The 12900-nt window shown below is 36.7% G+C and overlaps 2 protein-coding genes across 3 annotated transcripts in view; one reads left to right on the plus strand and one right to left on the minus strand.

The window, feature by feature from the left end:
* The window catches only part of LOC133608879 (trans-1,2-dihydrobenzene-1,2-diol dehydrogenase-like), a 13540-nt gene extending 1246 nt beyond the window's left edge, over positions 1-12294 (plus strand). Inside the window, exons 2-7 of the mRNA XM_061964489.2 lie at positions 1868-1979; positions 2076-2239; positions 6089-6341; positions 6406-6530; positions 9551-9701; positions 12034-12294. Of these exons, the coding sequence (XP_061820473.2) occupies positions 1868-1979; positions 2076-2239; positions 6089-6341; positions 6406-6530; positions 9551-9701; positions 12034-12143 (915 nt within the window). The 3' untranslated portion in view covers positions 12144-12294. The remainder of the gene's footprint in view (positions 1-1867; positions 1980-2075; positions 2240-6088; positions 6342-6405; positions 6531-9550; positions 9702-12033) is intronic.
* Positions 1-12900, minus strand: part of LOC133608890 (UDP-glucuronosyltransferase 2B37-like) — a 696509-nt gene that overhangs the window by 639585 nt on the left and 44024 nt on the right. The window lies entirely within an intron of this gene.

The following is a 12900-nucleotide window of genomic DNA, read 5'->3' on the forward strand; positions in this document are numbered from 1 at the left end:
CGAAAAAATACTTTAAAAATAAAAATATTTCTGAAAAATCTGCAAACCAATTTTTTTTACCCAAAATAAGACATGTAATTGAACCACCTGAACATCATATTATGTCATGTATGGTTTTTTTAGACAATATAATGTAAAAGATTAAAAATATTTCTGAAGAATCTGCAAAATACTTTTAACTGCGAAATTAGACTTGTAGTAGAACCAACTGGCTGTGTTTTATGTGGTGTTGTTTTGTTTTTTGTTTTTTTTAAAGACATTCATATAACTATTAAAAATTATAAACCAAAAATATTCCTAAAAAATATCTAAATAACATTCAAGTAATAAGATTTGCAAAAAAAAAACAAGACTTTGAAATTGGACTTGTATAGAACCAACTGGACATCATCTATGGGACATGTGTTTTTAAAAACACAATATGATGTATGTTCATGAAACTATTAAAGTTTAAAAACTAAGCTGAAGAATCTGAAAAATATGTGTTCCTAAAATAAGATCTGTAGTAGAACAAACTGGACACAGTCAGACAATATGATGTATTTATAAACCAAAAATATTCCTAAACGTTTTTTCCCCCCAAAATAAATCGTGTAGTATATTCAACTAGGTACCATCAATGTGTCAGGGTTGGAATTGGGGGTTAAATCACCAAAAATGATTCCCGGGCGCGGCACCGCTGCTGCCCACTGCTCCCCTCACCTCCCAGGGGGTGATCTAGGGGATGGGTCAAATGCAGAGGACAAATTTCACCACATCTAATTTGTGTGTGACAATCATTAGTAAGGGGAAAAAAAGAAGTGTTATAATGTATAAAGCTATTGAAAATGTTACATATTTCTAAAAAAAAAAAAAACATGTACAAATTTGCAAAAATACATATTTTGCTTCAAAATGAGACTTCCAGTAGAACCAACTGGACACCATTTGTATGTCATGTGTTTTCTTTGAAAATATGATGGATATTTATAAAGCTATTTAAAATGAAAAACAAAAGATATTCTTTAAAAAATGGGCAACATTTTTATTTTTTTTACAAAATAAGACTATAGCATGATCAACTATCCACAATCTATGTGTCATGTTTTTGAGACAATATTATGTCTATTGAAAATTAAATAATATTTCTGAAAATAAATGTATATAATACATACATATACATATATATATATATATATATATATATATATATATATATATATATATATATATATATATATATAAATTTTTATTTATTTTTTGGAAAAAAAAAACGTTTTTTATTTTTTTAAATACGACTTGTAGTAGAACCAACTGGACACCATGTGTTGTTTTTTGTTTGCTTTTTTAGACTTGTTTTTCTCTTTTTGGAGGGACAATAGTTTTAAAATATTTATCAAATGTATTTTTTTGTTCAGCACAAGTCAAACTAATTTAAGTATTTTTTAAATGTTAATTTATCCATCTAGCTATCCATTTTCTTCCGCTTGTCCCTTTCGGTTTTTAATTTCATTTTACTCACATAATTACATATTAGTGCCCGTATTAAAAAAAATATTACAGAAAATACTCAAATTAAAATATTATGTATAGCTTCGATTTGTATTCTGTTGCTTCCATTAATTGTATTATGTGGGTAACTAATACATCTTAATTAAATCCGGGCCGAATGGAGTGCTTGGAACTAAAAATACACAGACATAGTTTCCATACAGCCGCTGCAATATAACGCACATAATGGTGTGATGTGCGGGTGCAGTGAGTTTTAAAAAAGTTTCCCTAAAATACGCATAAATGCTATGAGGTGTTTTTTATCTAATTGTTCGAAAAACTCATCGATTGATTACTCGATTACTAAAATATTGGAGCCCTGGTTGTGTCTTAACAGGTTGTTGCTGTTGCTGCCCGCAAGCTGGAGGATGCGCAGCAGTTTGCAAAAAAGCACAGCATCCCTCAAGTGTACGGCAACTACGAGGAGCTGGCCAGAGATCCAAACATCGGTCAGTGTTTGCATCGCGTCTGTCGGGTGGAACGGGGACAGTTGGCTTGTTTTTATGGATAAAGATCATTGGCAGGCAAGCTGTTTGTGTTTGTAGATGTTGTGTACGTTGGCACGATCCATCCCTGCCATCTGAAGGCGTGTTTGCTCTTCATGGACGCCAAGAAAAACGTTCTGTGCGAGAAGCCCCTGGCCATGAACACCAAGGAGGTGAAGGATATTCTGGCCTGTGCAAAGAGAAACAATGTCTTCCTCATGGAGGTGATTACACTTGACCTTCTTTCATCGAACATTCCCAAAAATCCATGATATTGCTCATAATAATAATACTACATTGTATCATCATACAAGGATGGATGGGTACCGGATCCGGTACTTATTCGGCACCGATTGACATAAAATCCCACAGTGCCGCAGCCAAATTACCTCTAAGCAATGTTGGAATTTTTAATGCCAACAAAGAAATTGACTCAAACAACGCTCCGAAGTAAGTTAAGTAAGGCTCCACTTTTCCAAAAATGCACTAGCTTGATGCTAATATACATTGGCTTTGCTATTGACATGCTACTAATTAGCATTAGCGACCTTACATGATTTCAACACCTGCAAAATTAGTTAATGAAAACTACAATTAAGTTGCACGTAGGGCTGGGCGATATATCGATATACTCGATATATCACGGGTTTGTCTCTGTGCGATGTAGAAAATGACTATATCGTGATATTCGAGTATATGTTCTCACGCAGTTGCTTTTAGCTGCGGGCATTAGACTACAGGCTCTTCTCAGTCTTTCTAGTCTCTCCTTCTCACAGAGACTTAAACAAGCGCACCTTCTTACATACGTCACATACGTATACGCCCTCGTTGAGCGGATAGGTAGCAGCATGGCTAAAGTTAGCTGTGGTGCGAGTGGTAATACGAGAGAAAAAAGGTGCGAATCTGGTAACAAATGAAGGAAGAATTAATTCCCAAGAAAAACAGCACGGGGTCCATCGTCTGGCGGTGGTTTGGCTTCAAGTGGGAATATGTCGAACAGACAATCGTAATATGTCAAGTGTGGGGCGAAAGCGTTTCTACAAAAAGTAGCATTACTGCTAATATGTAGCATCATTTGAAAAGTCACCCGCTAGAGAATGAAGAGTGCTTACTCCGCATGTCAACATCTCCGTTCGGTGCCACACCAACAAAATGCAGAGGCAACCATTTCTACATCAACAACGTATGAAAAAAAATAGTCCACGACATAAGGAGATAACCGCAGGAACCTACCACATAGCAAAGGACGTACACAATTTGATTTCCTATTATTCAGCTCATTTTTATTTGACCGTTATTGAAATATCTTGTGTGACATCATGCACAGAAGTGCACTTTATTTGTTTTAAACTATTGTAAAGTGCACTTTAATTTAGTGTTGTTTTGATTTGTCATCTTAGTGACATCATGCAGAAAAGTGCACTAATAGCTTGTTTTAAAATGACTCTGACAATCTTGCACTTTCTGTTTTGAAAATGACATGAATGTTTGTGCCACTACTTAATAACTGTTTAATAAATACAGTTTTGGTAAATTGACTTAGTTGTGATTCCCCTCTCTGCATGAAAGTTTAAAAAGAGCATATATTAATGCAGTATGAACAAGAATGTTTTAATGTCGACACATAAAATCATCATACTGCTGTGATTATATGCATCAAGTGTTCATTCAAGGCTAAGGCAAAATATCGCGATATATATCGTGTATCGTGACATGGCCTAAAAATATCGAGATATTAAAAAAAGGCCATATCGCCCAGCCCTAGTTGCAGGTTACAATCAAACAGCTGCTGCGTAATTAGTACAATGCTTACAGTATTAACACTTTCTGGGATGCAAGAAAAACTAAAACATACATTATAAAATAGCCATCTAACATCTTGGACTCGCAATTGTAAACCATACCTGCAAATTATAATAAAACAAGATATACTGTAACAACTAGACAACAGTTATCATAATCAGCTCATTTTTACAAAACCCAAAACCAGTGAAGTTGACACGTCGTGTAATTCGTAAAATAAAAACAGAATACAATGATTTGCAAATCCTTTTCAACTTATATTCAATTGAATAGACTGCAAAGACAAGATGTTAATGTTTGAACTGAGAAACTTATTTTTTTTTTGAAAATCATCATTGACTTAGAATTTAATGGGAGCAACACATTGCAAAGAAGTTGAAACATGTTGCAGCCCTCAAATTCCAAATTAGCTAATATTTGCAAAATAACAAAGTTTACCAGTTCGAACGTTAAATATCTTGTCTTTGCAGTCTATTCAATTGAATATAGGTTGAAAAGGATTTGCAAATCATTGTATTCTGTTTTAATTTACGATTTACACAACGTGCCAACTTCACTAGTTTTGGGTTTTGTAAATGTTGCAATAAAAGTGAGATTTTATCATCAAAAACAATATTCATTAGCACACAAAAGTACAAAAAATTGGTACCGTTGAGTATCGGTATCGATTCCAAGGTACCGGGAATTGGTACCGTATCGGTTCAAATGTGAGTGGTACCAATCCCTACTAACGCTGCAACAAGTAATCGGTTAAATCGATGTGTGTAGCTATGTATATTTCTATATACAGTATATAAATATGCGTATATGTACATATATGTGTGTATGTATATGTATATATATATATATATATATACATATATATATATATATATATATATATATGTGTGTGTGTGTGTGTGTATGTATGTATATATATGTGTGTATATATATATATATATATATATATATATATATATGTATATATAAATGTGTACATATGTCTGGTATTGTGTATATATGTATGTATGTATATATATATATATATATATATATATGTATGTACATATATATATATATATATATAAATAAATGATAAATGGGTTGTACTTGTATAGCGCTTTTCTACCTTCAAGGTACTCAAAGCGCTTTGACACTACTTCCACATTTACCCATTCACACACACATTCACACACTGATGGAGGGAGCTGCCAGGCAAGGCGCTAACCAGCACCCATCAGGAGCAAGGGTGAAGTGTCTTGCTCAGGACACAGCGGACATGACGAGGTTGGTACTAGGTGGGGATTGAACCAGGGACCCTCGGGTTGCGCACGGCCACTCTTCCACTGCGCCACATATATATATATATATATATATATATATATATATATATATATATATATATATATATATATATATATATATATATATATATATATATATATATATATATGTACATATATATATATATATATATGTATATGTGTGTGTGTGTACATATTTATATATATACATTTTATAGTAATATAATGGATGTATAATAATAACTAATATAACTGGATATTAAGAGTATGTGAAAGTTGACTTCTACCTTGTTTACTTCCATGACAATCTCCTTAAAGTTTTGTAATAAGTCAGAAATATAAAGTAGCTAAAATACACCAAACATGGATAAGTGTGGTGGAAGTGTTTTGCATTTTCCCAGCATGCATTGTAGTAGATTTAAATAGGTGTACATTTGAAAAATATGTGGTGCATGGATGTTTTTTTATAATACCCACAAAGTTCCGTGAGCAGGTTACGTTATTTGTGATGATGTGTGTTGACTTTTTGTGTTTGTTGTAGTTTTTTTGCGCCATAAGTGGGATAGGTTGCTTGAATTGAGTCATAAAATTGATGCTTTGCTGTGCACAAAGTTCAATTGCATGGTCATTGGGCAACTTTGCTCACGTTGTCGCCAAGATGGCATTAAAGATGTAGCAATTGGACTGGCAGATATTTAAAACGAAGGTGGAGGCGGGCCTTGACGCTTTTGTAAACTTGGCCAAAATGAAGATGTTGGCGGGCCGCACTAGGTTTGGACACCCTTTCGTATACAGTAAATAAATAATCTTACAGACGTAGGAGCAGCAAGTTTGATAATAGGCTAACCTGATTTTGCTGTTTAAATTATAAATTATGCCTTTAATTACAACGTACTTGAAATATAGCTACGCTAATGTAGCGTCTTTGTACCTCTTGTCCCAGTCCTTAATGCTATGTTGACATGTATTACACATATAATGTTCTAGGCCGTGTGGACCAGATTCTTCCCGGCCTCAGCGGAGATCCGCCGGCTGCTGGCGGAAGGCGAGCTGGGCGAGGTGAAGATGGTGAGGTCCGAGTTTGGCGCTCCGGTGATTCATATACCGAGATCCATGAACAAGGAGCTTGGCGGAGGTGCGATGCTAGACCTCGGCATCTACTGCCTGCAGTTCACCCTCATGGTGTACGGCGGAGAGAGACCCCAGAGTGTTCAGGCCATGGGCGTCTGTGCAGAGACTGGTACTGAAAATTTGGTTGTAGTTGTGAAGTATTTGACAGGGTATTCACACTGTTTGTGTTTTAGGGGTGGATGAGACTGTGGCGGTCACTCTGAAGTTCTCCAACGGTAGGTTGGCGGTGTTCACGTGCTCCTCGGGGCTGCAGCTCCACAATGACGCCAGTATCGTGGGCACCAAAGGCAACATCAGAGTAGGCTGTCATTCGAGTTTAAACATGCATGCACCGACATCTGCTTGCTCCACTAACAGGAAAGTAACGTGTTACGGGAACTCGGGCTGGGCGATATGCCCATCCATCCATCCATTTTCTACCGCTTGTTCCCTTTGGGGTCGCGGGGGCGCTGGAGCCTATCTCAGCTACAATCGGGCGGAAGGCGGTGTATACCCTGGACAAGTCGCTACCTCATCACAGGGCCAACACAGATAGACAGACAACATTCACACTCACATTCACACACTAGGGACCATTTAGTGTTGCCAATCAACCTATCCCCAGGTGCATGTCTTTGGAAGTGGGAGGAAGCCGGAGTACCCGGAGGGAACCCACGCAGTCACAGGGAGAACATGCAAACTCCACACAGAAAGATCCCGAGCCCGGGATTGAACCCAAGACTACTCAGGACCTTCGTATTGTGAGGCAGATGCACTAACCCCTCTACCACCGTGCTGCCCTAGGGCTGGGCGATATGGCAATTTTTGTTTTATTTTTTAATTAACATTTTCCGATGTCATTAATATCAGCATTTTTTATACAGGTGAAACTCAAACATTTAGAGTTTTGTGCAAAAAGTCTATTCATGTCAGGAATTCAACCTCAAATGTGAAACTAATATGTGTTATAAACTCATTACATGCAAAGTGAAATATGTCAAGCCTTTATTTGTTATCATTTTGATGATCGTGGCTTACAGCAGTGGTTCTCAAAGGTTTTTCACCAAGTTTCACCTCAGAAAACACTTGGCTCTCCAAGTATCACCATAATGACCGACATTAAAATAGGCCTAAATATTCATGAAAAAAGGCAGACGTTTTATTTAACAAATATACTTAATATTTTGGTCACTGTAACATAACACACAGTTTGAACAGCTGACGTTTTGTTGGCCCGCAACATGTTGTTGAAAAAAAAACCTGTAAAAATGTATGAAAAACATATAATGTAATGTAATGGGGAAAAAAAGCTGAAAATTTGATAAACAATTTGAAGAGTGTAAGTATGCATGAGATATTTTGATATTTTAAAAAAAATGCTACAAACGGACATTATATATCACAATTTAGTGCCTAATTTGTGTTATAAATTACAAATTTTATTATTATAATTTCTATAAAAATATCAGCTTTTTCTCATTAAGTGCAACATTTTGTTGAACTTTTTCTTACATTTTCATTTTTGTTTTTTTCCGATAATATGTTGGGATCTTTCTGTGTGGAGTTTGCATGTCCTCCCCGTGACTGCGTGGGTTCCCTCCGGGTACTCCGGCTTCCTCCCACTTCCAAAGACATGCACCTGGTGATAGGTTGATTGGCAACACTAAATTGGCCCTAGTGTGTGGATGTGAGTGTGAATGTTGTCTGTCTATCTGTGTTGGCCCTGCGATGAGGTGGCGACTTGTCCAGGGTGTACCCCGCCTTCCGCCCGATTGTAGCTGAGATAGGCTCCAGCGCCCCCCGCGACCCCAAAGGGAATAAGCGGTAGAAAATGGATGGATGGATGGATGTTGCGGGCCAGCAACCCTTAAGCTGCTGTCTGCAAATGGTCCTCTGGCCGCCCTTTTTCACACCCGTAAAATAACTAATAGGACACTTTGTCACCTATAACACAAAGCTGACATTACTTACGAAAGGCTCGGTTGGTAGAGCAGTCGTGCAGGCAACTTGAGTGTTTCAGGTTCGATCCCCGCTTCCGCCATTTTAGTCAATGCCGTTGTGTCCTTGGGCAAGATACTTTGCCCACCTGCTTCCAGTGCCACCCGCACTGGTTTAAAATTTAGCCTCAAGATGTAGATCATGAGTTGCACTATGTAAAGCGCTTTGAGGCTCTAGACAAAAGCTCTATATAAATATAATTCACTTCAATTGGTCTTAAAATTATGTAATGTCTATTTTCAGCATTCTTTTATTTTTTACAAAATATCAAAATGGCCCCTGCATACTTTGACTTTCCCTTAGTGAAAAGAGTTTGAACACTCCTGCACTAGATGGAGCCCACTTTCAGAATCATTTGTTTACAGTTTTCGAAAACACCACATTTTCTGACACTTTCAATTTGAGGTTTTCATAAGGTGTAAGCCACAATTAGCAGAATGATTTCAAAATAAAGCTTGACATGTTTGGAGTTGCATCTTATGACCCTATGTAACATGTTAGTTTCACCTTGTAAATCTAATTGCTGGAATAAACAAACTTTTGCACAATATTCACATTTTTGGAGTTTCACCTGTATTGTTTTGCACCTAAAGAAAAATATATCTGCTTTTGACTCCGCTTTGCATGATTCTGATCTTGATGAGATTGTGGGAGATGCCACTCGTAAACACGTCGCATCCTAGTGTCAAAGTGTGTGCGGGAAAAATGTAACCTTCACAGTTCTATCTTATGATATACTTTAATTATCATGTAATACTTAGCAAGCGGAAATATAATGGGATGATCAATATTCGGATGTCATATAGTATATGTGTATGCTAGCAATATGCGTAGTTAGTAGGGGTGCTAAAAAAATTGATTCACATCGAATCATGATTCTTATTTATTCTGACTCTAAATCGAACACATATTGTTCAAAAACTGATTAAAAAAATACAATTAAAAAAATAATCTATTTTTAAAGGTCAACTACACACTTTTATTTGCTGCATATGTCATATGTCAGCAGCCAAGAGGAGCTTCAGTAACTTGTAACCAAGTTTTTGTTTTGGTTTCTATACCAAATAATAAATTGAAATTCTTAATAGAATTGTCACCCCAAAAACCTAAATCAAATCGTGAGTTGTTGTACGATTCCCACCCCTACATAGCATTAAAAATCAGAAATTCCTTCCAACCTGCTAGTTTTAAAGCATCTGTACTAAATAAACTAGAGGTTAGTTCAAAATGTGAATAACATCCTGAGTAAACAACAAAGCAAATTCAATAAGATACACATTAAAAATATATATCCAAGTATAATTGTGTATAATTAATTCAATTGCATTTGTTGTTGCATAGATTCCCGTCCACATGTGGTGCCCCACAACCATGGAGGTGAACGGGAAGGAGATCCTCTACACTCTTCCTGAACCATGCATGCCCCTAAACTTCATCAACAGCACGGGAATGCGCTATGAAGCAGAGGAAGCCCGACAGTGTTTGCTCAAAGGTACCCTAAAAAGCTTAGACTTGGACTGTGTTATTGTCCCCTTGGGGAACTCTTGTAGACAGATTCATACATGCATAGGGGCCGTTGACACGAGAATTGTTTTTTTTCTATTACCGAGTACAAAAAAAAAAACAGTGTGTTAACTTGTTTAATATTGTTGGGCAATACAGTATCTGAATTTGGACATTCCTATTTCGTGTTTTTGGGTGTCAAGCTCAGGCTCGTGTTTATTAAAAGTAAAACCTTTTCACTTCCAATAGGATATTAGAGCCTTGAGTATTGGCTGATACTGAGATTGACCTGATTGATATCAGTAGTGTTTATACATACTTGTATTATTTTGTAGTGTGGGATGTTAGGAAAGGCTTGATCAAGTGAAATTAGTCAAACAGAGAACAATGGTCGGTATGAAAGACCCTAACCTATTTATTTTTAACCATCGGGTATGGACTTTGGAGATGTGACGTTCGCGAACAAGTCTTTTGAATGGCTCTTTTAAGTTAAAGGATAACCTCACTTTTTTAAAATATTACCTATCCTTCACAGTCATGAGAGGCAAGAACACATATGTGTTTTCTTAGGATTTTGAAGACGATAAAAAACACTTGCAAGATGTGGCGAATGGGAGTCACCATTGTAGCCTCAAAGCCCTCTAAAACAACTTCAAAACCCTCCATCAACGTTTTATATACACACACTGCAAGTCTATATTTAATATAGTAACAGACACGTTCATAACAATATGTAATATGTACAATATTTACTGTATTTTAGTCATTTTAATCATTTCCTTAGCGCATTTATTTCTATTCCCATAGTAACACATTTCCTACTTCCGGCAACAAACGTGTGAGTTTTCTAATCATGGCAGACTTGGTAACAGACAAAGAAGACGGCTATTTTTAGAAAGATACATGGATTATACTTGTATAGCGCTTTTCCACTTTAAAGGTACTCCAAGCACCTTGACAATATTTCCACATTCACACACTGAGTGAATACACCATAAATTGATTACGTGGACCCCGACTTAAACAAGTTGAAAAACGTATTCAGGTGTTACCATTTAGTGGTCAATTGTACGGAATATGTATTGAACTGTGCAATCTACTAATAACAGTTTCAATCAATCAATCAATCAAAGCTGCCACGTCAGGTCCTAACCGCGACTCATCGAGCAAGAGTGAAGTTTCTTTCCCAAGGACAGGGATGGCACCAGTTGCGATCAATTGAATGCCCTGAGAATAATTTATACTGTAATATGATTGTTCATGTTTTTCAGTAAGTACAGATTGCTGTCCTATCGCATTTTGTTGTGCATTACAAACTCAAAAGCCATTCAGCTTTTAACACAAGAAGCTGTCTTACGCTTAATACCGTACCATACCGTCGCAAGGCGATGTGTTACTACGCTGGAAAAACGTTTTTACAATAACAATGTTGCGCCGCTTATGCTTAAAATGATCAAAATGCGTACATTTTAAATGTTAATATAAATGTACCTGTTACTACATTACATATATACTTGCATCATGTATCAATGGCTTTTATAGGCAGAATTGGGCAACTCCCATAGGCTCCATTGTAAGCTAACTTTTGATCGCATTTATTTAATATTTAGAATGGGGAAAAAAAACATTAATCGTCATGCCTCTTATAATGATTGAGAACGAAACGCAATATTTTTAAAAAAAAGTGCAGTTCCCCTTTAAGGAATGTTTACATGAAAAAAACTTTTAAAAAATGAAATTATAGCCAATATCCAATGATGTGATATTTGTGCAAATTTAAATTACATTTTATAACTGCTACCGGTTATTGTTTCCTTTTTGAAAAACACACAGTCAGTGGAAAAACAAACTATAACAAAGAGAGAGTCTTTTGAACGGCTCTTTGAAAGAAATGGCTCCTTAAGATCCGACTCCCCTTCAAAGAGCCATAAATCCCATCTCCAATGGACTTATGTTGTCTTAAAATTGAAGTGAAATAGTAATTGTTTTTGTCAAAACCTGGTATGCGGAGACGTTTGTTAATGGGTACTTTCTGCTTGGAGACTTTGTATCTTTTAGTAATGTGCAACTATGTTATTAAATACTTGTTTGTATTGCAAATGTTGTGTTTTGGGGAACTAAGGACACTTAGTGTGTATGTCTAGCTTGTGTGCTTAGCTGTTGTGTAGCTGCCAGATTGTAGTAGCTTACAGCTTACCATGTTTAACCTTTGTAAATGACTACACTAAAATAGAAGCCCAATCTTGTGTACTTACTGGAGGACATTTAGATGTTAAATGGCTTTTCAGCTGTGCACAAGTAAACACGCTGACTCCCTGCAGGTTTAAAAGAGAGTCCAGTAATGTCTCATGCCGACTCTCTTCTGCTGGCTGAAGTGGAAGACGAAGTGCGCAGGCAGGTGGGCGTGGTCTATAACCAGGACCGCAGCTAGCTGTACAACGAGGGCAAAGGAGCAGATTCATCACCACGTGCTATGTGTTTTTTTTATTGATATAAAAGTGATACATTTACCTTAGAAATCACAAATATTTTTTACAACAGTGATTGTTTTCTTAAATAGTCAAATAAAGCATTTCTCTTAAGACGTTTAGCTTCCTATCGCTTCCACACAAACAGAATATTATTTTTTATTTGTTTGACCAAAATTTATGAAAAAGACAAAATATGAGGACCACTTCAGTATGATGATTTGAACAATTTACCTTGTGAATGAAAAAAGTTTGTCTAAGTCTATTTTTTTGCAAATGCAGGAGTCCTGTCAGCACTATGGTAACTCATTTGAGTGAGTGTCTCGGGGTTTCTCAGCTGCGGACATAGCATCTGGATTCACTAAAATTTGTATTTAACACTTTTTGGTTGTTTGTATTCATATTTATATCCGTCCATCCATCCATTTACTACCGCTTGACCCTTTTTGGGATCGCGGGGGGTGCTGGAGCCTATCTCAGCTGCATTCGGGCGGTAGGTGGGGTACATCCTGGACAAGTCATATTTATACTATGTTAAAAAAATAATTTAATTCTAGTTTTATTTACACTTTATATGAGTGTGAATGTTATCTGTGTTGGCCCTGCGATGAGGTGGCAACTTGTCCTGGGTGTAACCCGCCTTCCCGCCCGAATGCAGCTGAGATAGGCTCCAGCACCCCCGCGACTCCAAAAGGGACAAGCAATAGAAAATGGATGGAT

This window comes from Nerophis lumbriciformis, linkage group LG06, assembly GCF_033978685.3.
Source record: "Nerophis lumbriciformis linkage group LG06, RoL_Nlum_v2.1, whole genome shotgun sequence".
In the NCBI taxonomy this organism is placed as follows: domain Eukaryota; kingdom Metazoa; phylum Chordata; class Actinopteri; order Syngnathiformes; family Syngnathidae; genus Nerophis; species Nerophis lumbriciformis.